We start from the raw sequence: 22462 nt of genomic DNA, 5'->3' as shown, positions 1-22462 counted from the left end.
ACTTAATTATGGTTGCCAATTTGTTTAAATATATGAATGCAATATTCTGGTTATATCTCTATCAGATACTCATGATTATTATTGATCATTTCACAGAATTGTTATACAGATCAAATGAGATCTTGTAAATATAATCCCTAAGTCAGTGCCTAGTAAATAGCACATACCTGTTAAATGTTACTTATTAATTTATGAAAACTTTGGTGTTTGGGGTTTATAATACTACCCAACTTCTTTAGAGTGTTAAGTCAGCAAGTCAGCTTTGGATTTGTTGTTATTATCTACCATATTGGCTATTTTTGACTCTTTCACAAGATTGGGTTATAGGCTTATCAGGTAATTTAACTTTTGATTGTGGTACATATTTAGCTATATGAATTAAAATGACCAATCAAAAAGGTATATTGACTTCCTTTGCTAAGTTATTTGGCCAGGGTTTTACACACTATATCTTTAAAAGACAAATTAGGTCATAAAAAAGCAAGGTATATTTTAAGTCTCAGAGAACATTTATGTTTTATCTTTAAAAACTTACAAAGAAATAAATTCTTCTTTTTTCTTTTCTGCATTACATTTTCAAAGATCTGAAGAAATTAAAAAATAACTGATGCTATTTCAGAGAAGAAAGAAAAAGATGGCTTTGTGTTAACTCAACATCAGTTTATTTTAAAAGCGTCTGGCTTTTTAGTGCTATTATGGATTACGTTGTTTGCTTATGTTAAGCCTGAACAAATCCTTTTTGTCTAAATTATAATTTGTAGAATTATTCTTAATATTATACTTAAAGTGATACTATTAGTTTTATTTCCTTTAAATAACTTCTAATTATGTTTCTTTTCAAGATTTTCTTTCTGAATTTATTTTCTGGGAGAAGGGCAAAGGGATATCATTATGTATGATCTTGATTTACCTGCCTGATGTCCTCCTACTGCACAATGATTTGTTTATTGTGAGGGTTTAGACACGGGAATTTTTTCAAATTAAGAAAACCCAGTTTTAGTATTCAATATAAAATATATGCTCTGGGGACAAGGAAGAACAGTATGCAATTACTCAATTAATACTCAATTCATATCTTTGAAATACATCCAAAGGTATGTCAGGAATATCTGGTTCACACACACACACACACACACACACACACACACACACGAATTCACTTTATACATGGTACTATGGGGTCGTGGGTGTTTCATAGGGTGAGGATATCATTGTGTAGCAGCAAATTAAATGTCTGGATATTGCACAAATTTAAAAGGCACTGCTATTGTATCAGGGTTTTTGGAGTCTTTATAAACAGCCATCCTGATGCCCTTCTCTTTTGCAGATGACCCTTCTCAACAGGAGGATAGTGATCCTCCAAAAGAATATGATCCTGGGCAATTTGCAGGCCTTCTCCATGGATCCTCTCCAGCCTGTGAGTCCCCTGAAAATCCATTTCATCTCTATGGGAAAAGAGATGAACGTGAAGAAGGACAAGATGAAGTCAGTTCAGCAAACAGTCCTTTGCCTTTCAAGAAGTCTCCAATAGCAAATAACTCAGAACCTTTGGTAAAGAAAATTAAACCCAAAGTGGTCAGTAGAACAATTTTTCACAAAAAAAGCAACCAACTTGAAAACCATACTATTGTTGGTGCCAGAACAACTAGAAGTGGATCCCGGAATGGAGACCAGTGGATTGTGAACACGGGAGGATTTGTGGAAAGAGCCTGTACCCTGGGGAGAATAAGATCATTGCCAAAAGCCCTGATTGACATGCATTTATCAAAAAATGTCTCTAAATCGGATTCTGATCTCATTGCATACCCTTCAAATGAGAAAACACCAAGAGTTAACTGGAGTGAATCTTCACCTGCTGAACATACTTCTAAAGGGAATTCTGAAAGAACACCATCCTTCACTTCTGAATGGGAAGAAGTAAGACTTGTTCTTGTTGTTCTTTATATAAGTCTTTGGAGTCAAAGGAGGTTTGGGGGAAGGGTTTTAAGTTTTAAGTCTTTCAGAGGCAAAAAAAATAAAAAGAAAGAAAAAAAAAGCAGATGCATACAGTTCCAAGTAGAAGGGCAAGGTTCTAGGGGTTATACATGATAATTTTGCAGCTAGTGTAAAAACAAACACAATTCCACACATGTGGAGAAATCTATTGTTTCCATAGAAATTGATATCAAGCAGAAGTAATAACTAGCTACGAGGTACAAGAGAATGTTCACAGTATGTCTTACCAAGCACTGCAGCTGACAAATTGAGAAGTCTTTGTATTTCTGATGTTCTGTATCATTTTGCTACTTACTAAACTCTTTGTTAGCTCGTCTCCCTTCTTTAAAGTATCTTATATTTTCAGAAGAGCTCCTTATAATCTTAACCTTAATGGTAAACGGAATAGTTCTGGCTCTTCCCCAAGTTCCATACAACAAACCCAAATTACTTAATATTTCCCTTTTACAGCTACCAGAGAGATTAAGGAAAAAGATGTTGAGATCGAGTATCACTAATTTAAACTCTACTTAGGGGAGCCTGGGTGGCTCAGTCGGTTAAGCATCCGACTTCGGCTCAGGTCATGATCTCACAGTTGGTGATTTCGAGCCCCACATCAGGCTCTGTGCTGACAGCTTAGAGCCTGGAGCCTGCTTCAGATTCTATGTCTCCCTCTCTCTGACCCTCCCCCGTTCATGCTTTGTCTCTCTCTGTCTCAAAAATAAATACAAACATCTAAAAAAAAATTCAAACTGTACTTAAAGACAAAGTCTTCCATTTTATAGAATTACTGAGAAAGTAAGTGCCCTTGAAAGGTTATGAAATATCATCCTTTGTCCCTAAGGAGGACTACATCATAAAATAATGAAGTTCCTTGCCTTTTCTTGAATTTCTTCAGAGAATGGACCACATTCCCACTTAGCCTTTCACTCTAATGTTTCACATTTTTTTCTCTCAAAAGACTGTGCCAGTTGGATTGGGTTTTGAAGCACAATAGGTCACTCTAGTATTCCGAAACCTGAAACCTAGAGAAGTCTGATATTGACATTCTGAATTGAGCTATTTGGGAAAATCACTTAATTTCTCTGAATCTGTTTCAGGGTGAACAAAATAGGGCACTTAAGTAATGCTTATTGCCCTTTCTCAAACCTGCTGTCTTACACAAGTTGCTAGGATGATGAGGAGTGGGATTAAACCATAAATGACTAAAACTTAATCATATCTGCCTATAAATACTGTTCCTACTTGACTGATAGTTTATTCAAGTCTCCCCGTTTCTTATATTTATTAATTCTGTGAATAACATCTGAAATCATTTCTGCAATGAAGCAGAATTAATTAACATTGAACTTATCTCTTAGAATTAAGGTGTTTCTACAATTGGATTCTTGTGATTGCATGCCATGCCACAAATTAAGCTTGTGGCTGGTCAAGCCATTTGGTTCCAATGGCCATACCCACAGATGAAACCCACCCTTTCACCAGTCAAAAGACATGCATGCTCTCAGATGGAAGAGAAAGAATGCCTGGCAGAATGAACATCTTCACATGAACTTATCCCTTAGCCCCATCACTTTCTGAGTTTAAAGAATACACAGTTCCTAACTTACGGACCCACGAAGGTCCAAAGTTCATTTTAGGAAATATAAAGAAAAGGCAGTCTGATTTTGAAAGTTTAAGAAAGGGAAGCATAATTTATATTTTTTAAAGCAATTCAAAAATTGTTTGCTTCCTTTTAAAGCTTTCTCAGCCAGACTCTTAATTGTGGTATTGCAAAGGTAATAATGTCAAGAATGTATGCTTCTGGAGTTTGGAAATTGTTTTAAAATGTGATGCTAAAAGTGAATTGATAATTTATTTATATGGCTTTTGTTTCTCACAGATTGACAAAATAATGAATTCCATAGATGTTGGAATTAACAGTGAACTTGAGGAAATGAATGGTGAGACCACAAGTAAGGAAACCTTTATCTTCTACATTGTAATTAATAAATGTGCTCAAGAACTAGCTAGAAAATGTAGGAATCTTTAGATAATTCCATGTTTTATTATAATGATAGCATCTACAGATTATTTCCTTACACTCACATCAAACAGCCATGACCTCTAAATATGAGTTGTAAGTGTGATGATTTAGCAACTTGAGAGATTTTTTTCCCCAGGTGCTATGGCAGTTAACATTAATGGAGTTTCAACTTTGTGTAGAGCTAAGTATGCAGCACTTTAAAGTGTTATAGAGTATGATGACTTAATACACTACGATTTCCCATTCAGTGAAATGTCCCATCCATTCTGGCCAAAGTGATTAACAACTTACCCCCAAGTTACAAGCTCCAGTATGGCAAGAGCTAGGTGTTACTTATCTTCATGTATCCCAAAATACCTAGCAGAATGTTTCACAGTTTTGCAATCGCTGTTTAACATATTGCCCTTGCGAAGTATTATTTTCTTCTTTATAACTAAAGCTGAGAGTGGAATTCCATTTGAAACTTTCTTTGAAGACTTTTTCCTTCATACTGATGGATGATGTCAAATTCGAGACAGCTAAACCTAAAAATAACAGTCAAATTCATGCTAAAGAATCTACTATTCTGGATAGAGTCGAAAGAACTGGCTTCATTTCTATCCAGCCATTAAGTAGTGGTATAACTGTAGATTATTATACAGGTCTATAAAATTTGGAGTTAAAACAAGTGATTGCTAAGTTCTAGAAAACTCATGTTTAAGTTAGTAGTGATAGTTGATGGTTTTGTAGAGATAATAGGATTAAGATCTGTAAGAGAGAAGTCCAGATATAGCATAGGATAAACAGCTATGGGATTTTGTAGCCCTTGGGTCACCAGGGCCTTTTAAACAGTACCCCTAGTGACTCTTAAGCACAAGAAAGTTGGAAAATGGCTCTCTTATGATGCACTGGGCCTGGGTGGATAAATAGCAACATTAAAATTTGGGGTTGCAGCCACTGAAGGGAATATTCAGGCCTAGATGAACACCTTACTCATTTCTTCTATGCTGGGACAGGTAAGAAATTATTCCAATATGGCTGGACCCCATGTTAATTAAGTGATAATTGTTTAAAAGTTTGGACATTTTTTTTCTGAAATGCATATTTGTTTTAGATTTTAAAAACTGAAAAATTATGAAAAACATAACAAAATTATGTGCATATGTCTAATGACACAAATATGACATTAGCTCTGGGATAGCATGTATAGCCAGGTCTCTCACACAGAAAGGCTGATAAACATTGAGGATTTTTCTAGTATCCAAAGAACTAGCCTAGGAATATATGTTGCCACATAGTTCTTTCAGACATGCTTACAAAATAATTTGAAGAAAGTATAGGAATACAGATTTTTAATTGATATGAAGTTAAGAATTTATTTTTTTTACCAATAGGAAATTCCCTGATACTGAGAATGTTCAGGCAGAGACATAGTGCTTCTGTATTGGAAGATTTAGGTGACATTGAACATTAATGCTCTAAAATTCTTCAAACAGATAGTATTAGAATTATAAAAAAATAAACATGATTATAATGAAAGATTAATGCTATAATAAGGGTAAGTGTTAATTAAAAATGCCACTCAGGCAAAGCTGCCTTTTAAGGGTACTTTAGTAGTAAACAAATCCACAGATTATTACCCCTAACTCTCCTCTTTCTACTGTTCATACCACCATCCTACACCCTGCCTTTATTTATTATTTTTCTACAGTGATAATGAAAATGAAAGTAGAGACTTAGTCCTCAAAGATTCATTACTATTAACAAAGACTGGTTCTGTATGTGCCTTAATTTTTGCCTTTTAATTACATATTAACTATACACTAAGTGATTGTACCATGTGGCATTCCAGTTGTCCTTTAGGTAATTTGTGAATTACAACTTTACTGGGCTGCAGGCTTTTCCCTCTTGAGGCTAGATAGAACTAGAGAGGTGACAACCCCATGAAAATACATTCCATGACTATGTACTGGGTTACCAAGTGTAGTCAGGGAATCACATGGTGAAACAAAAAAATCAAACAAATGTGAATTCAATTTTTTTAAGATTTTTTTAAATTTTATTTTTGAGAGAGAGAGAGACAGAGAGAGCATGAACAGGGAAGGGGCAGAGAGAGAAGGGTACAGAATCCGAAGCAGGCTCCAGGCTCTGAACCGTCAGCACAGAGCCCAACACAGGGCTCAAACTCATGGACTATGAGATCATGACCTGAGCGAAGTCAGTGGCTCAACTGATTGAGCCCACCCAGGAGCTCCTGATAGACATGAATTCAAATCTCAGTTCTGCTGTTTACCAAGTGTTTGATCTTAGGCAACTCATTCAGTTTCCCCATTAATAGAAATTAAGATATTAATATAGGAAAATTGTAGAGATGTGTCTAATGGCATATAGGTAGAGTCTGACACATGTAGATATGTACTATATTTCAGTTCCCCACCTTGCCCTACCATGAGAGAGATGTGGTGTTTGACACTGTGGACATATCAAGATAAACACACATTACCCTTCCTTTAAGAACTTCATGATGTCAGCTAGTTTCATAGTCTTTGTGGTTAATTTCCTGTCCTCCCTGGAATAGTGGTGTGTCACTTGTTTTACAGGTAGTAAGAAGCCCAACAGTCAATTGGTACCAGAGAAGAGTAATTACTAAAAGAGATTATAAAACTCCATGGTACCCTGGAAAAGAAAAGAGAAAAATCTAGACTTGATTTAATTACTTTTATGAAATCTGGATGTTCTCTATTTTCTTGACAATGGGGAAGAGATTTGCAATGAAATTAACAGGAGGTATATTTAGAATAAGTGAGAGGAAATACTACTTTACTTAGTGTGTGTTGTCAGTGTCTAGATTTTGCTTTGGAAGGCAACTGAACCAAGCCTGGCTTTAACAGAGCTGCACAACTTTATGAGTTTTGTGACATTTGTGGCTAAAAACCTCAGAAGATGATTGGGAGAATAAAATCAGAAGCAGTGATGTATCAAAGATGAGCATTACATTTTCCATGCTCTTTCCTATTTTGTTTCAATGTTCTTGTTTGCCCTCCCCACCACCTGCACATTTGCAATTTCAGGTATTTTGTAAACAAAATATTTATTGGACCAGTAAGAGATTTGGAACACTTTCATCTTCACGCCTAAAAATAGGAACCAGATCAAAGTTTGAGCAGGCTCTGTGAATCATCAACTAGTTCCACTCATAGAAAACCATTTCCTCTTTTTTTTTATTTCCTCAGAAATTTTATAGTAGTTTGAAACCTATCTGACAACTCCAGCTATCCAGGACTAAGATAGAAATAACAGTAAATAAAATTTACTCAATCTATGTTTTGTCAGTCTTTTAGATTCTCATTCATAATAATATTAATAGACAATTTTCATGAACATAACTTCTGATTTCCCACTTGAAATCAGATTCAAATGCCAAAGAAATTGACATTGGCAGTAGGATTCAATTATATTGAATACCTCATATTGTATAGAACATCATGTTCTTTGGTGATGCTGGATACATGATGTGATGATAGTACATTCTACATCATCACATACTCACGCATATAGGATTTTCTCAGAGAGCCAGTTTTGAAGTTAGGTGGACTCAGTTTCAGATCCCAGAGTTGCAATTCACTTGCTCTGTGACCTATTGGATCTCAGGTTCCTCCCTTGTAAATTCAGATTTTTGACAACCACCTCATAAGACCTCTGCAAGATTAAATTATGTACTTGCACTACTATAGCCTAGAACATAGCAGGTGGTCAACAAATGTAATTCTCTTGCCTTCTTACCCAAGTATGCATGACTTATCTTTCTAACTAGAATGTATACTACATGGGAAGATACTTAGGAACCCTTGCTTGTCTTTTTGATCAGTGAAGATTTTAGTTCAAATGTAATTACTCATATTCTAAGCTTCTTTCATGAGTCTGTCTTAAAGTTTCATTTCTTAACCATTGTCCTTGTATCACAAGGAAGCACTTTCAATTTAGGAAATTTACCATTTTCGTTGTAACTACCTCAAAATTGTCACACTTGCTAAGAATCATGTTGATGATCTTCACGAGATTAAGGAAAATATAAGTAAAGTTGGAGACAATAATGGACTCCATAGGATTTGCTGATCATTACATATGTACAGCAAATATTCAAAGTAATTGTGCAGATTTTACAATACAGGAGTGACAAATCATCTTATCAACACCCTCCTATTTCTAAATTGTCTTTAATGATCTCCTGCCACACTAAGCAGACTACAGGTATACTTACTGCATTGGAATCATCTCAAGTACATGAATATAGAAAGTAGCAGTTAGCAAAGAGGTATTTTTTTGAGGCTGGGATTTTTTTTTTCTTATACTTAAGGTTAAATTATATTCAAAGAGAAAAATTCTAGAGTCTTAGCTTTTAAAAACCTACTTTCGCCAAGATATGAATTCCATCAACATTTTAATTATAAATGAAAGCTATTAAAATGAATTTGTAAAAGATTTTAGCATCAAATACACTGTCTATATTGGATAGATAAATCATAATTCTGAAGCTATTTTCTGGAGAGTTCATAGCTCTGAAAACCGTCACTAACATTAATCTGCAACTTCACTTTCTAAGCTTTTGCTCCTCTTCATCCAAGAGTCTGAGGGCCAAGTTACAGTTCAGAGTCCCTCATAGCTATAGAGACCCTCCATGGAGAGTTTCTAGGAATTTAGGAACTCGCTGAGGCAGAATAAGTGTTCTCTCTACTCCTGATCTAAGCTCTACCGTAGCTCTAGTCTGCAAGAACGGAGAGTGCTCACATGGCCCTTTCCCCAAAGAGGGTCTTTTCTGGGTGGTTAGGGCACAGGTCTCTACAGCCCCAGAAGCTGCTCTTCCACGATGTTTTGGTTGTTCTCAGGCCCTTGATATTTGCTCACATAACTCTAGATAAGCATCAGGTGCAGCTGATAGCTGTTCTTCTGCTGTGGTTGTTGATGGGAATATAATTTCTTAAACTCTAGGAGAACACTTTTTTAAAAAAGTATTTACAATTTTCCAGAGTTCTCCTATTAGAGAAATGACAAAGAGGAAAGAAGAATCCCTTCTTAGTGTGTATCAGATACTGTGCACTTTCCTCCTGTGAACATTTTTCATTCAATTCTCAAGATAACTAGGTAAGGTATTATTATACCCATTTGACAGATGAAGAAAAGCTCAGAAAAAGTAACTAATATGTCCAAGTCAACTGCTTCAAAAAGTAAGTTTGCTTCTTCCTGAAATCCATAATCCTTTCAATGAAGTATGCTACCTACACAGAACAATGGAAGCCAGTCTTTTGCTTCTTTCTCTTTAGCTAAAATTATGCTCATATGCACTAAAGGGAGCCCTAAATTATGTTCATATGCACTAAAGGGAGCACTGAAGCGAGGGTATTTAAGTGTAGAATTAACCACTTCCTCTTAGCAAAGCCTAACTATTGGTATATGGAAAGCTTCAGCTCCACCCCCAAAGCCCTCCCAATGTACACGTGATGTGGTCATATTTAAATGAACCACAGCTCCAAATATCTCCTATGTCCCAAAGTGAATGTATAAATGCTGATAATGACCTGGGCTTTACTTATTTTCAGAGGAAGATTTTTCCTTGCCTCCAGCAATATTCCTTTTCCCATGAACTGTTAAATTGCACATTAAAAACCTCTCTGTGAGAAGCTCTGCAATGGGCAAAATTTATTTTTGATTTTTATTTCTTTTTGCAGCACTATTTTTAATAGAACCAACTGGGGAAGGTGGGTAGTAGAATACGTTAGCATAGAAGCACCCTATTTTGTCCAAATTAAGAGAACTTATTTTTATTATGTTTTATATAACACTTCACTAGCTTTTTTCCAGATAGATTAAATCTATGAAATCCCTTAATAATAGAATAGCTATGTAAAAATGTGAATTACAGTAATCATTAGGCTAGCATGAGTTAATCTTTATCAAGAGACAGTATTTAATCAATGAAACAATTGTATTCTTAGCAAAGGAGACACTAAAATTTACTTAACACTATTCATTCTGAATAGTCATTAAAAACTAAAATAACCTACATAATATAGATTTTGATCGATAGAATATGGCTGAGATTTTCTGGTTTTCAAAATTCAAATAATATTCAACTGTGAAATTAGGTTTCTCTGAATTATGAAATAGTTGAGTATTATTCTGTGGCCTAATATTTACCTGTGATATATCAGTAGTTAGAACTGGTACATTGTTTTCAATTCAACAAAATATTTAACCTTCTAGAAGAGACCTAGGTAAGTGAGCAAGTACAATCTTTCAGTTTTACTGAAATATTTGCCATAACCTCTTTCGTATATGATCAACCAACATTTGCTCCCACACTTCCCATAATGATGAGCTCACCACTTCCAGAGAAAATATATCCTATCCCTGGGAAGCTCAAATTGTTAAAAACTTTATTTTTTGAGTAAGAAATATGTCACCTACGTAGACATAAGTTTGAATATGCACCCTAACAATCACTAGTATTGTGACTTTTGGAAATCATCTGATCAGCCTAAACATCATTTCTTCATACAGAAAATAACTGTAACAAATAATATCTACCTTCCCTCAGCATCATTGGAAAAATCTAATTAATTACTACATGAGAATGTAGTTAGCTAAATTTCTAGTACATAGTATACTGTAATAGATGACATCTCCCCTCTTTGATTTCTCTTCTCTCTTCTATCTATAGTCTCTTAACTTTTTCCCTAAGAAACAAAGGGTGGATAATGGCCCATTATTTCTAATACATATAAGTATCTTTAAGATATGGATGATATTTTTGATAGGCTATACTTCTTTCACATTCACCATAAAGCTAGAAAACAGCTGCAAAAAGTCTTCACTGTAAGACACTTTAAAAATACTAGTTAAGGGGTGACTGGATGGCTTAGTCAGTTAAGCATTGGACTCTTAATTTTGGGTTAGGTTATGATCTCATGGTTCATGAGTTTGAGCCCCACATTGAGCTCCATGCTGACAGTACAGAGCCTGTTTGGGATTCTCTCTCTCTCTCTCTCTCTCTCTCTCTCTCTCTCTCTCTCTCTCCCTCTCTCTCTCTCTTCTCTTCCCCTGCTTGTGTGCTCTGTCAAAATAAATAAACTTTAAATAAATATTTAAATAAACTAGTTGAACAATTTCTATATAAATATCAGTGCATTTTGCAAAGTGTACCATTAACAACCTCATACTGGTAAAAGAGTAGGAGGCATAGGGAAGGAAAAACGCTTATTCTATCCTTCAAGGTCTTCCAACTGGACTAAGAATTAAATTTACATGAGACAGATTAACAGGAGGAGAAAAATATCAAAGTTTTATTATGTGCATATGGAGGCCCCAAAATGAAACGGAGACCTAAGGCAGACAGTTTTTATACTTCTTAGACAGAGACAATAAATTTGTGAGGAATTGACAAAAGATAAAGAAAACAGATGTTTGAGGGCTTTAATTAGTAAGGGATTCTAAGCAGCATTTCGGCTGAGGGGTTGATTAGTAAAAAAGTAACAAGGTTTGTTTCTACAGTTTTTCTTGGCTTTAAAGTTCCTATCTCTGGTGACGAAGATATGTTTTTATTTCTTCATACAGGGAGGGGTACCTTCCATGTGGGAGATTTATTTCTTGCTCTCAGGGGTACAGGGGATGGTCTGAGTGTTTTTGTACTGGCTGTTTCCCAAGTAGTTTCAATTCAAAATAATCAGTATGCCATTGTGGCACATTTTAGGTAGCCTGCCCTTAGCCTTTACAGAGGTAAAAATAATTAAGAGTAATCTGAAATATAGCTAATAGATATTCATAAATTATGGATCATCATTATTGTTTTTAAATACAAATTTGTCTTGCTAAAATAGAATGAATTAAGTGATAAACATGGGTCACTTACCCATGAAAAAAACTTTACATTTTATACTAGTTGTTTCTATGATACACTGTTATGATAATACAAGGCTTCTCATTTACTTGTGTTTTTGATACTCAAGTATAATCTTCTAGAGAATTAGGAAATGAAATGTTTTATAAGTTTAAGAACAATAGTACCCAACAATATCACTTACAGAAATGTATCCTAAGGAAGCAATAGGACAAGAGCAAAATAAGTGTATATAAAGATGTTCATTTCAACACAGTTTATGATGCTTCAAAAAATAGAATCAAATCAAATGATCATTTATAGAAAATTTATAAAATGAGTTACTGTAATTCCCTATGATGAAATTTTAAATATCTAGTTAAAAATGACATTGTATCTGTATCTATTACCATGGAAATACGGTCATAACTTATTACTAAGTGAAAAGAATAGATAACAAAGTAAATTATAATCCCATCTTTGAATACACATTCATGAAAAAGATCTGGAGGCTGTATGCAAAAAGGTTAACTAGGGATATCTCTGGGTAAACTTAATCAGTGATTATGATCTTCTCTCCTAAATTTTCTGAAATTTTTACAGTGAATATACATTACTTTTATTTTTGTAAAATAAAAAGTTATATGTCAATTTAGCAAATATATACAATCCTAAGCAAATTATCAATGTAATAATTAAAGATTTGCCAAGTGAATACTATTGATGAATACACGATTAAGTCTTTTTTATCAGTTTTGAGTTAAAATAAGTGTTTCAGTGGCTTTCAGAAAAGGGATCCATTCATTTATTTTTTAAGTGATGGCAAAATCTTTTAACTATACAAATTTTTAAAATATTCATAACCCAACCCCTGATCAAAATTATTTTTTATGTCCATTGTCAGTCTGTGTGCATATTCTAGTGAGACTCTAGTCCTTGTCTATGTGCACACTCCATTTCCACATATTAATAATAATTTTATAGATAGAATTTTGCAATCCTCATTTTCACATATCATTTCACAAAATTCTATTTTCTCACATTTTTTTCCCCACTCCTTGCTTTATCCCTCCTATGAATATCCAATATTAGCATGGTATATATGCTTCTACTCTTTTCTCCAATTCCATGCAATCACAAACAGATAAATGATAGGTAGGTAGGCGTGTAGGTAGACGATAGATAGATAGATGTTGCTTGTATTTTAAAAACAAGAAATCACACTTTATACGTTTCTCTGCAACCTATTATTCTCATTCAACAATAAATCATAGCTTTACCTTACTTTTATAATCAGTGAAGTAAATAACCTGTGAAATAAAATTGTACTCATGAATTTCACCCTGAGAGGAAGAGAGCTCTGATTGGTTTGCTATTCCAACCTCTGCACTAACTTGCTCTGTGACTTGGAAAACAACACCTCACAATGAGCCTCAGTTTCCTCATTTGAAAATTAAAATGTAAGACTAGATCTTTTCCAACTCAATAATTCCATGACTCATACTTTCATCTTCTGTTTTAATGGGTTGTGCTTTGGCAGAATGTCCTTCTTTAAAGCTTTCCACTTCTTAATTTCTTAAGGACAAATGGCCAATAAATCTCAAGTATGTGTATTTCAACTAGGTTCTTCTAAGAATGTTGCCAGATCCTCATTTTACACTGCTTTTTAAATATAATAATATAATAAATGCATAATTTAATTGATATAGGTGTGTAAGATATTTAAGTTCTTTGTTTTTATAAGCAAAAGTGATTTTCTCCTAAGCATCTCAGCTCTTTAAAAAAAAAAACTTCTGCTGATTTGAAAGAGACTTAAATGACTAGCTGAACTCATGTGCACATTAGCTATGTGAATTGGAATAAATGCAGAATTTCTGATACTATACTTTGCCTGCTTCTTGAATCCACTAAGCTTCTTATAAGAATTTTTATGGCAAAAAAAAAGTAGTTTGCATTTCAATAGTGTATACTTTTCATTAGGTTGCAGATACTGACCAAGTGCTCACAATGGCCTATTTCTTACCCAATGACTTGGCCTAACCAGACTGTAGTTGATCGTCTCTCTTTTCCACAGGGTGCTGAACTTTGGCTTGCCCCCAAATCTAAGCAAGCACTAAAATGCAGGACATCTTCCCTTAAAAGTCCGTTCAGAATCAGCTGACAGCAGGGAAAAACATTTCCTATTTTACCACACTGTTCATGCTGTTTGCTCAGCTTCACCTGCTTGCTCCATTTCCCCTCAAAGTTCCTATAGTCCTGCTTTATCCCTCCCTATGGAAGAAAAGGCCTTGCAGCACCTGGGTGGCTCAGTCAGTTAAGCGTCTAACTCTTGATTGCAGCTCAGGTCACGATCTCAAGGTTTGTGAATTCAAGCCCTGCGTTGAGCCTGGCATCCGGCTCTGTGCTGACAGCGTGAAGACTGCTTGAGATTCTCTCTGTCTCCCTCTCTTTCTGCCCCTCCCCTGCTTTCGCTCAAAATAAATAAATAAATAAACTTTAAAAAAAAGCTGTTTTCTGTTTGATTTTGAGATGCCTGAAGTCCTGAGGGAGGAACATTCTCCGTATTATAATAATCTTCTTAAGTCTCCACTTGCCTAAGTCTGGATTTGTTCTTATTTGACAGCACTAAAAATTTCATAGGTCTTTCTGGTTCACCTTTTACCTTCTCAACCAGTTTTCTTTTCACCTGTCAGTGTTAATCACACCATAAATGGTGTCCCCCCAGTGTTGATCCTCAAAGACTATATACTAAATGATATTCTCTGTGTAGCCATTGTTTTGAAAAATGGGTGCATGCTTATATGTGGTTATGTGTGTATGACATGTGGATTATACCTGCAATAATCATAATCATGTATGTGACATAATTATATATGTGAGATATATACAGATTGATTTCTGTATCCATTTGTGATACAATTCTATATCAGTCTTCTAAGAAAATTCCACCATTATCTCTTATATCATACCAAATGTTTATAGTCATAAAATGAAAGTGAAATACTAAAGCTTTTTTTAAAATTTATTTTGAGAGAGAGACAGAAAGAGTGAGTGGGGGAGGGGAAGAGAAAGAGGGAGTGAGAGAATCCCAAGCAGGCTCTGCAACACGGGGCTTGAATTCACGAACCATGAGATCATGACCTGAGCTGAAACTGAGAGTAGGATGACTAGCCAATGAGCCACCCAGGTGCCCCTAATAAAAGTGTAACATACAATACCAAATACCTTATCACTGTTGCTGACATATGAAATGCTCATTATAGTGACATTGAGCCTTTATTATAAAAATAAAGGAAATATTTTCTTCTTTTTTTAAAGACTGAATAGTAGGGGGCGCCTGGGGGGCTCGGTCGGTTAAGCGTCTGACTTCGGCTCAGGTCATGATCTCACGGCCCGTGAGTTCGAGCCCCGCGTCGGGCTCTGTGCTGACCGCTCAGAGCCTGCAGCCTGTTTCAGATTCTGTGTCTCCCTCTCTCTCTGCCCCTCCCCTGTTCATGCTCTGTCTCTCTCTGTCTCAAAAATAAATAAACGTTGAAAAAAAATTTTTTAAAAATGAAATAAAATAAAAAATAAAGACTGAATAGTATTTCATTTTAGGTATATACCACATTTTCTTTATCCATTGATCCATTGATGGGCATTTAGGTTGTTTTCATATCTTCGCTATTGTGAATAATGCTGCAATGAACATGGGAGTACAGACATCTCTTTGAGATCCTGATTTCAATTCTTTTAGATAAATACCCAGAAGTGGGATCGCTGGATCACATGGTAGTTCTATTTTCAATTTTTTGAGGAACCTCCATACTGTTTTCCATAGCACCTGCACCACTTTACATTCCCACCAATAGTGTACAAAGGTTCCATTTTCTCCACCTCCTCACCACACTTGTTATCTTTTTTTTTTAATTTTTTTCAACATTTATTTATTTGAGAGAGACAGAGAATGAGTGGGGGAGAGGCAGAGAGAGAGGGAGACACAGAATTTGATGCAGGCCCCAGACTGAGCTGTCAGCACAGAGCCTGATGAGGAGCTCTAACCCATGGACCACAAGATGATGACCTGAGCTGAAGTCAGATGCTTAAGGACAGAGCCACCCAGGCACCCTTTTTTCTTTTTTCTTTTTCTTTTTCCCTTTCTTTCTTTCTTTCTTTCTTTCTTTCTTTCTTTCTTTCTTTCTTTCTTTCTTTCTTTCTTTTTGATAATAGCAATCCTAACAAGTGTGCGGTCATACTTGATTATAGTTTTGATTTGCATTTTCCCAATAAGTGATCTTGAGCATCTTTTTATATACCTCTTTGCCTACAGGACATTATGCTAAGTGAAATAAGCCAGTCACAGAAGGACAAATACTGCATGATTCCACTTACATCATGTCTTAGTCCATTCAGGCCACTCTAATAGAATACCGTAGACTGGATGACTTATAAACAATTTATTTCTCACAGTTGTGGAGGCTGGGAAGTCCAAGATCAAGGAGTCAACCAATTCGGTGCCTGGTGAGAGCCCACTTCCTATGACATGCAGGGGTCTTTTCACTGTGTCCTCACATGGCAAAAGGGGGCAAGGGAGCTCTCCTCGTGTCTCTTATAAGGGCACTAGTCCCATTCATGAGGGCTCACTTCCCAAAGGTTCCACCTCCAAATACCATCACATTAGGGACTCGACTTCAACATATGAATTTTGGAGTCACAAATATTCAGTCTATAGCATATGAAGTATATGAAACAGTCAAACTCATAGAAACAAAGGTTAGAATGGTGCTTGCCAGGAGCTTGGGGGAGGGCGACTAGGGAGTTTCTATTCAACAGGTATAAATTTTCATTTTGCAAAGTGCATAAGTTCTAGAGATCTGCTGTGCAACGTTGTGCCCTATAGTTAGCAGTACTGCATTGTGCATTTAAAAATTTGTTAAGAGGGCATAGATCTTATGCCCTCCAAAGAATACAGGAGAGAAAACAGGACTCTATTAGCCCGTGCATTCACAACAAAAATGTCTTCTGTGTGAACTTCTCAAGCATTTAAATAAACCATTTGCACCTGGCATACTTTTGTTACTTTTTTTTCAATGGAATAAGTGCACATATTCTTGCTGGTATTACTTCAGAGTGGGACTCTGTATATTTATACTCTATCTTCAAAAAAGACTTGAGAAGGTTTATAAAAAAAGATATAATTACAGTAAAATAAGACTGCATTAAAGCAATGGTAAAAGATATGAACCAGATAGTTTAAAAGAAAAATTTTAGATGAGAGAAAAAGGAAAGAAAATATTCCAGAAAACCTAAGGAGAATGACTGCAACTAAGCATACAACATGGCTCTAAGCTTCTTAGCAACCAAGACAAAAGTGGGCTACAGAGCAGTCCTTATGAGAGAAATATTATCAAAGTATATAGAGAAAGGAACTCTCCTAGCTTGAAATTCTGGAAGGAAATTCCCCCAAGGGTCATTTTATAAAAGATAGATAGCTAGATTAGGAATAATCCTATCATTAGGGAAAGGAGGGGTATTCTACCTGTGACTTATACTGCAGTGATAAGGTAGTACCTCTGTGAAGACCTTTCTGTGGGGGATTTTTAGCTTTCTCCATGACATAAACAAGCACTAGTTCTAAAATATCAATGTTGTTTTTCTTACTCTTTCAAAAAAGGCCCTCTTTATTTAACCTGTTATGTGGGCCAATGACTTGAGTACCAGGATTTCAGAGGTATTTAATAAAATTACCTCACTAAAATGTCACATGACAGACTGGGAGGCTATTAATTGTATGTGGAAGAATGTGAAATACAGTGTCAGAAAATGTAAGTTAGGGTCACAGCCCCATTTCTTACTGGCTGCATGACCTTGGACAAGTTACTTCTTCATTTGAAGCCTTCATTTCCTTATTCTTTACAATGAGAATAAAAGATTTCTTACTTCTTATTATGATTAAGTAAGATAATTTGCATGAAAGCACTTATAAACTGCAAAGGTTAGTTATTATTATTTTACCTTTCCAGAAGTCTCCTTGCCTTTAAATTAGAGGTCACTGGGTTTTTCTCTCCAAGCAATTGAATGCAGTTAATAAGCACTCAAGGGGCACCTGGGTGGCTCAGTTGGTTAAGCCTCCGACTTCAGCTCAGGTCATGATCTCATGAGTTCGAGCCCCCACGTGGGGCCCTGTACTGACAGCTTAGAGCCTGGAGCCTGCTTCAGATTCTGTGTCTCCATCTCTGTCTCTCTCTTTGCCCCTCCCCTGCTTGCACGCTCTTTCTCTCTCCCTCTCTCAAAAATAAATAAACATTAAAAAATATTTATAAGCACTCAATAAAATAGTTGCTTTGTATTCATGCATAGACCATTCACTCTCTGGAAGACTTCTAAAACCAAAACAAAACAAAAAAAAAAAACCATGAAAAAACCAAAAATAGACTTTTCTTCTTGAAGAAGTAACCAGTAAAATAGATTTTCTATTTCATTTTTATATGTGAAAGAAAAATTTGTTTACTCTATGAACAAAACAAATAAGACCATTTTCTCCACTAATAGGAGAAATATCCACATATATTTTCAGCTTTATGATTCCAGGAGAATGAACAAAGACCAAGTGTGCATGCACACGTACACTTACGGAGTAATTGTTAGGTTGGACTGTGGTTCAATTTGTAGTACAATCTCTCCTCAACAAATTTGATAAAGTAGACCACATATTATTTTCAAAAGATTATGCTGACTGACTGGTTGTATGTATAGTCTGGAGCTCAGAGAGCCTGACAGCAAATAGGCAACTCTGCTGCTGTCACAGTCATCCAGACCCCAGGGAAAGTGACAGCCTAGACATAAGTAATAGCTATAGGAAAAGAGGGGAGTCTGAGAGATGTCTGTTATTTACTGATATTTAACCCTTTCTGAGTCACCAATTGCTTGGAGAGTCTCCTGGAAACTATAAGGCCTCTTGCAGGAAAAATGCAAATACACTTTAAAAGAAAATAATTTCCAATCCCTCCTACATACATATGTGAACGTATGTATAGATATGTGTGTGTACACACACATATCCGTCTTGAGAAAAGAAAAATGCTTGCGGGCAAAGGAAATGCAAGCATTAATGAAGAATTATCAATTTCTAAAAGATTTTTCACATTCCTGAGAGTACTCCAAACCCTGGCTTTCTGGAGTTGAAAGTTTTCATACCTATGATTAGTGCTAAAAATATCACCAAAGTCTATCAGAGAACCATGTAGAGTCTCTGTTCCATTTGGGAAGATCTGACCATGAAATCAACAACAGTTCATATCTTAAATAAACATCAGCCAGAGGAGATTTGGAAAGGGATTAAATGAAACATTTCAAATTATGAGATGTCAAATAAGAGAGTTTTAGTGTGTGTAGGTGTGGGATATCTAATACAAATTGAAGATACATTTTATTTGCTCACATATTCTTGAATCAAATGTAATTTTGTGCACATTTTCCAATACAGTGATACACAGGGCATGGGAATATGCCAGGCTGACCCTGTGTGCTAACAATGATTTCTATTTCTATAAACCTATGTGTCTCTTACATCTTGAATTTCTTTATTGCCACATATATTTTCAGCTTTATGATTCTAGACTGGAGAAAACTAAAAATGTTCATCATTTTTTACCTTGATTTTTTTTTAATGCTGAGAAATTTTCTCCATATTTTTATTTGATTTTTATAGTAGGTAATGTATTTGATTCATGATTTATAAATAATAAAGCGTAAATGATTGTACAATATTCAGTGAAGAAAATCTCTTTACAGCATCTGTTAACTTGATGGGGTTTTGGGGTGATAGTGGGGGTTCAGAGCCAATGGGGCCAACAGGGCTAGCTGTTGTTAAGAAAACGTCATTTATTACTGTTTAGTAAAACTTCAGTCATGAGACCCTTCAGAAGTATATCAGGGGCCATATGCCTAGAGTATAATTGCCAACATATATTTGGGGGCTACAGATAAAGGAGGTTTGCAGAGGAATTTTTATGTGTTTTAGGAGCCCCATAGGATCCTGGAGGGTCAGAAGATTGTTAGGCCAAGATACCCTTTTGCCCCTAGCAAGGTGTCATCATCAAGGTGGCTGGGCTTCTAGAGGAAGGTCACTCTGGCAGTTTCAAGGACTTGTCAATGGGCTGTAGGCAGTAAGAGAATTTAATTTTTCATTTGCCTTTGTTTCCCACATCACCATGGCAAGCACTTAAACCCTCTTACATCTTGATGGGGGTGATATTAGGGCTTTAGGAAACAGAGTCTATAGGTTTCTGGAGATTAGGCTATGGATAAGATTGCCTTTTTCTTGCAGTTTACTAAGTTATCCATAAACTGAAGGCGACTCCTGTCCTGCATGGCTATGATCTCTGTCAATCATTTGTTTTCTTTCCTATTTTTCCTCTTGGGCAGCCAGGAGTGTCCAAGGAATATCACACATATCACACCTGGGGTGGGGGTGGAGAGTGCTGTTAGCCTGTACGTTGAGCTCAGCTTACCTTATGCTCCCCCATCAACCTCAGATTCCCATTTCTCCTCTTTGTATGCAACCACAGTGTCAGATATATCCTTTCAGGGATATTTGATCAAAAGTACAAGCAAATAAGAATATATCATCTTTTTCCCCTTTACTTCTCCCTTTTAAGCTATTTAACAGATAGTACCATACTCTACACACTGTTCTTCATCTTGCTTTTTTAACTTATTAACTTAAATTAATGGAGATCTTTCCATAACAGCACAGAGAGCACTTCCTGGTATTTAAATGTGTGAATGTACTATAATTTATTTCACTATCTCCCATATTGCTTCTGGTATGTTGCTATTATAAACAATGCTGTAATGAGTAGCCTTGTTTATATTTTACATGTGCAGCCATATATCTGATGTATATTTTCCCAAAAGTTAAATTACTATTCAAGGCACATGTATGCTTGTCCTTTTGATAAGTAATTGCCAAATTGCCCTCCTTAGGGGTTATAATTATTTACCCCATCACTGCCAATATATGGAAAAGTCTTATGTCCTGACCAATACAACATGTTTTCAAACTTTTGGACCTTTGTTTATTTGACAGGTAAAAAATACTATCTCTGTGCCATTTCTTATGTTATGAGTGAAGTTGAGCTTCTTTTCATGTGCTTAAGTTCCATTTGTATTTACATTTCTCTCTGAACCACCTGTTCATATCCTTTGCCCATTTGGGGAATATTATTGGACTATTTTTATTGATTTGAAGTTATTTATCATTAGGCATATAGCCCTGTGTATATGATATGAGTTACAATGATCTTTCCCCAATTTTGCATTTATCTTGTGACTTAACTTATGGTGATTTTGCCATGCAAAGTTTTTAAATTGTTTTATAGTTGATTTAAATCAAGACTTTTTAAAATTGGCAATTTCAAAGCTTTGTGTTATTATTAGAAAGGCTTCCCTTACCCCCGCATTGTATAAGAATCTTCCTGTAGTTTCTTCTAGTACTTTTATCATTTTGTTTTTTCTAAATTTGCTCTGTATGTAATTTTTTCTTATAGATGATGTATAGATCAAACTTTATTTTTACAGATGACTGCCAAATTGCTTCTACATCAATTAAAGAATTAATAGTCCATGTGGGCTCACTGATTTGAGATGCACAGTTATTATGTATGCTTGATGTCCAATGATACTTTGGTTTTTATCTACTTTCTATTGTGTTCCCCACATGTACCTGTACCTATCCATATGTCAACACCACAGTGTTTAATTATTTACACTTTATAATGTATGTTAGTATCTGTTTTTAGAGTCCGTGTGTTTTCCTACCTAGTAAATTCATGATGACATTCCAATACTTTTTAAGTGTTTGAACACCACCTGATAGGGTTTTTGAGTGGTGGGGTTCTGGAGCTGATAGCTAAGAAAGAATCTTGAGACGTCTTCAGTGCGAAAAAGGTGATTTTGTTAAAGCACAGGGACAGGACCTGTGGGCAAAAGGAGCTGTCCAGGGATTGTGAGGAGTAACTGATTATATACTTGGGAGAAGGGGGAGGTAAAGGCAAGGGGAAGTTTCCAAAGGTGCTTTCATATGCTAAAGAAGACTCACAGGATCCTGGAGGCTGAGCTATTGTCAAGCTAAGGTTGTTTTTCCCTCTAACAAAGCATTAACATTAAGACAGGAGGGAGTTCCTAGAGGAATATTTTACTCTGCGTATCTCAAGTATTTGTCAATGGGCTTCAGGTTATAGGGAAATTTAATTTTATCTGACATTTTATTCTGCCTTTGTGTCCCATTTCACCATGCACCACCTCTCTGTTTCTTTAAGGTGTAAACATGTCTAGTTTATCCTTGAAGGGCAGGTAAATGACCCCAGTTCTGCAGACCCAGACATTAGCCAGAATTTTCTTTCTAGCTGACAGCTGTGCTCAAAGATTGACTTCTTAGAGAGAAGCTTTCTAAGTAGGAGTAAGATCCCAGCACATGTGTCGGGTCTTTAGAGACTAAGATGGCTGGTCTTCACCTGAAGCTTTAAAAAACAAAAAAACAAGGCATCCCCTGTCATTTTTAGAGGAATCATTCTGTGTACTTTCTCACAAAAGTACTTTGGGCCTTTCTCTGGTCTTCTCAAAGCCCA

At 35.7% G+C, this 22462-nt stretch overlaps 1 protein-coding gene across 13 annotated transcripts in view; it reads left to right on the top strand.

Annotated features, from left to right (window-relative positions):
• Positions 1 to 22462, top strand: part of ANKS1B (ankyrin repeat and sterile alpha motif domain containing 1B) — a 1063758-nt gene that overhangs the window by 615939 nt on the left and 425357 nt on the right. For all 13 annotated transcript variants that reach the window (XM_027071024.2, XM_027071022.2, XM_053226641.1 and 10 more), the window contains exons 13-14: positions 1328 to 1917; positions 3857 to 3929. In XM_027071024.2, the coding sequence (XP_026926825.1) occupies positions 1328 to 1917; positions 3857 to 3929 (663 nt within the window). The remainder of the gene's footprint in view (positions 1 to 1327; positions 1918 to 3856; positions 3930 to 22462) is intronic.

Source organism: Acinonyx jubatus, chromosome B4 (assembly GCF_027475565.1).
Source record: "Acinonyx jubatus isolate Ajub_Pintada_27869175 chromosome B4, VMU_Ajub_asm_v1.0, whole genome shotgun sequence".
Classification (NCBI taxonomy): Eukaryota; Metazoa; Chordata; class Mammalia; order Carnivora; family Felidae; genus Acinonyx; species Acinonyx jubatus.
This window is presented reverse-complemented; position numbering and strand designations above follow the sequence as displayed.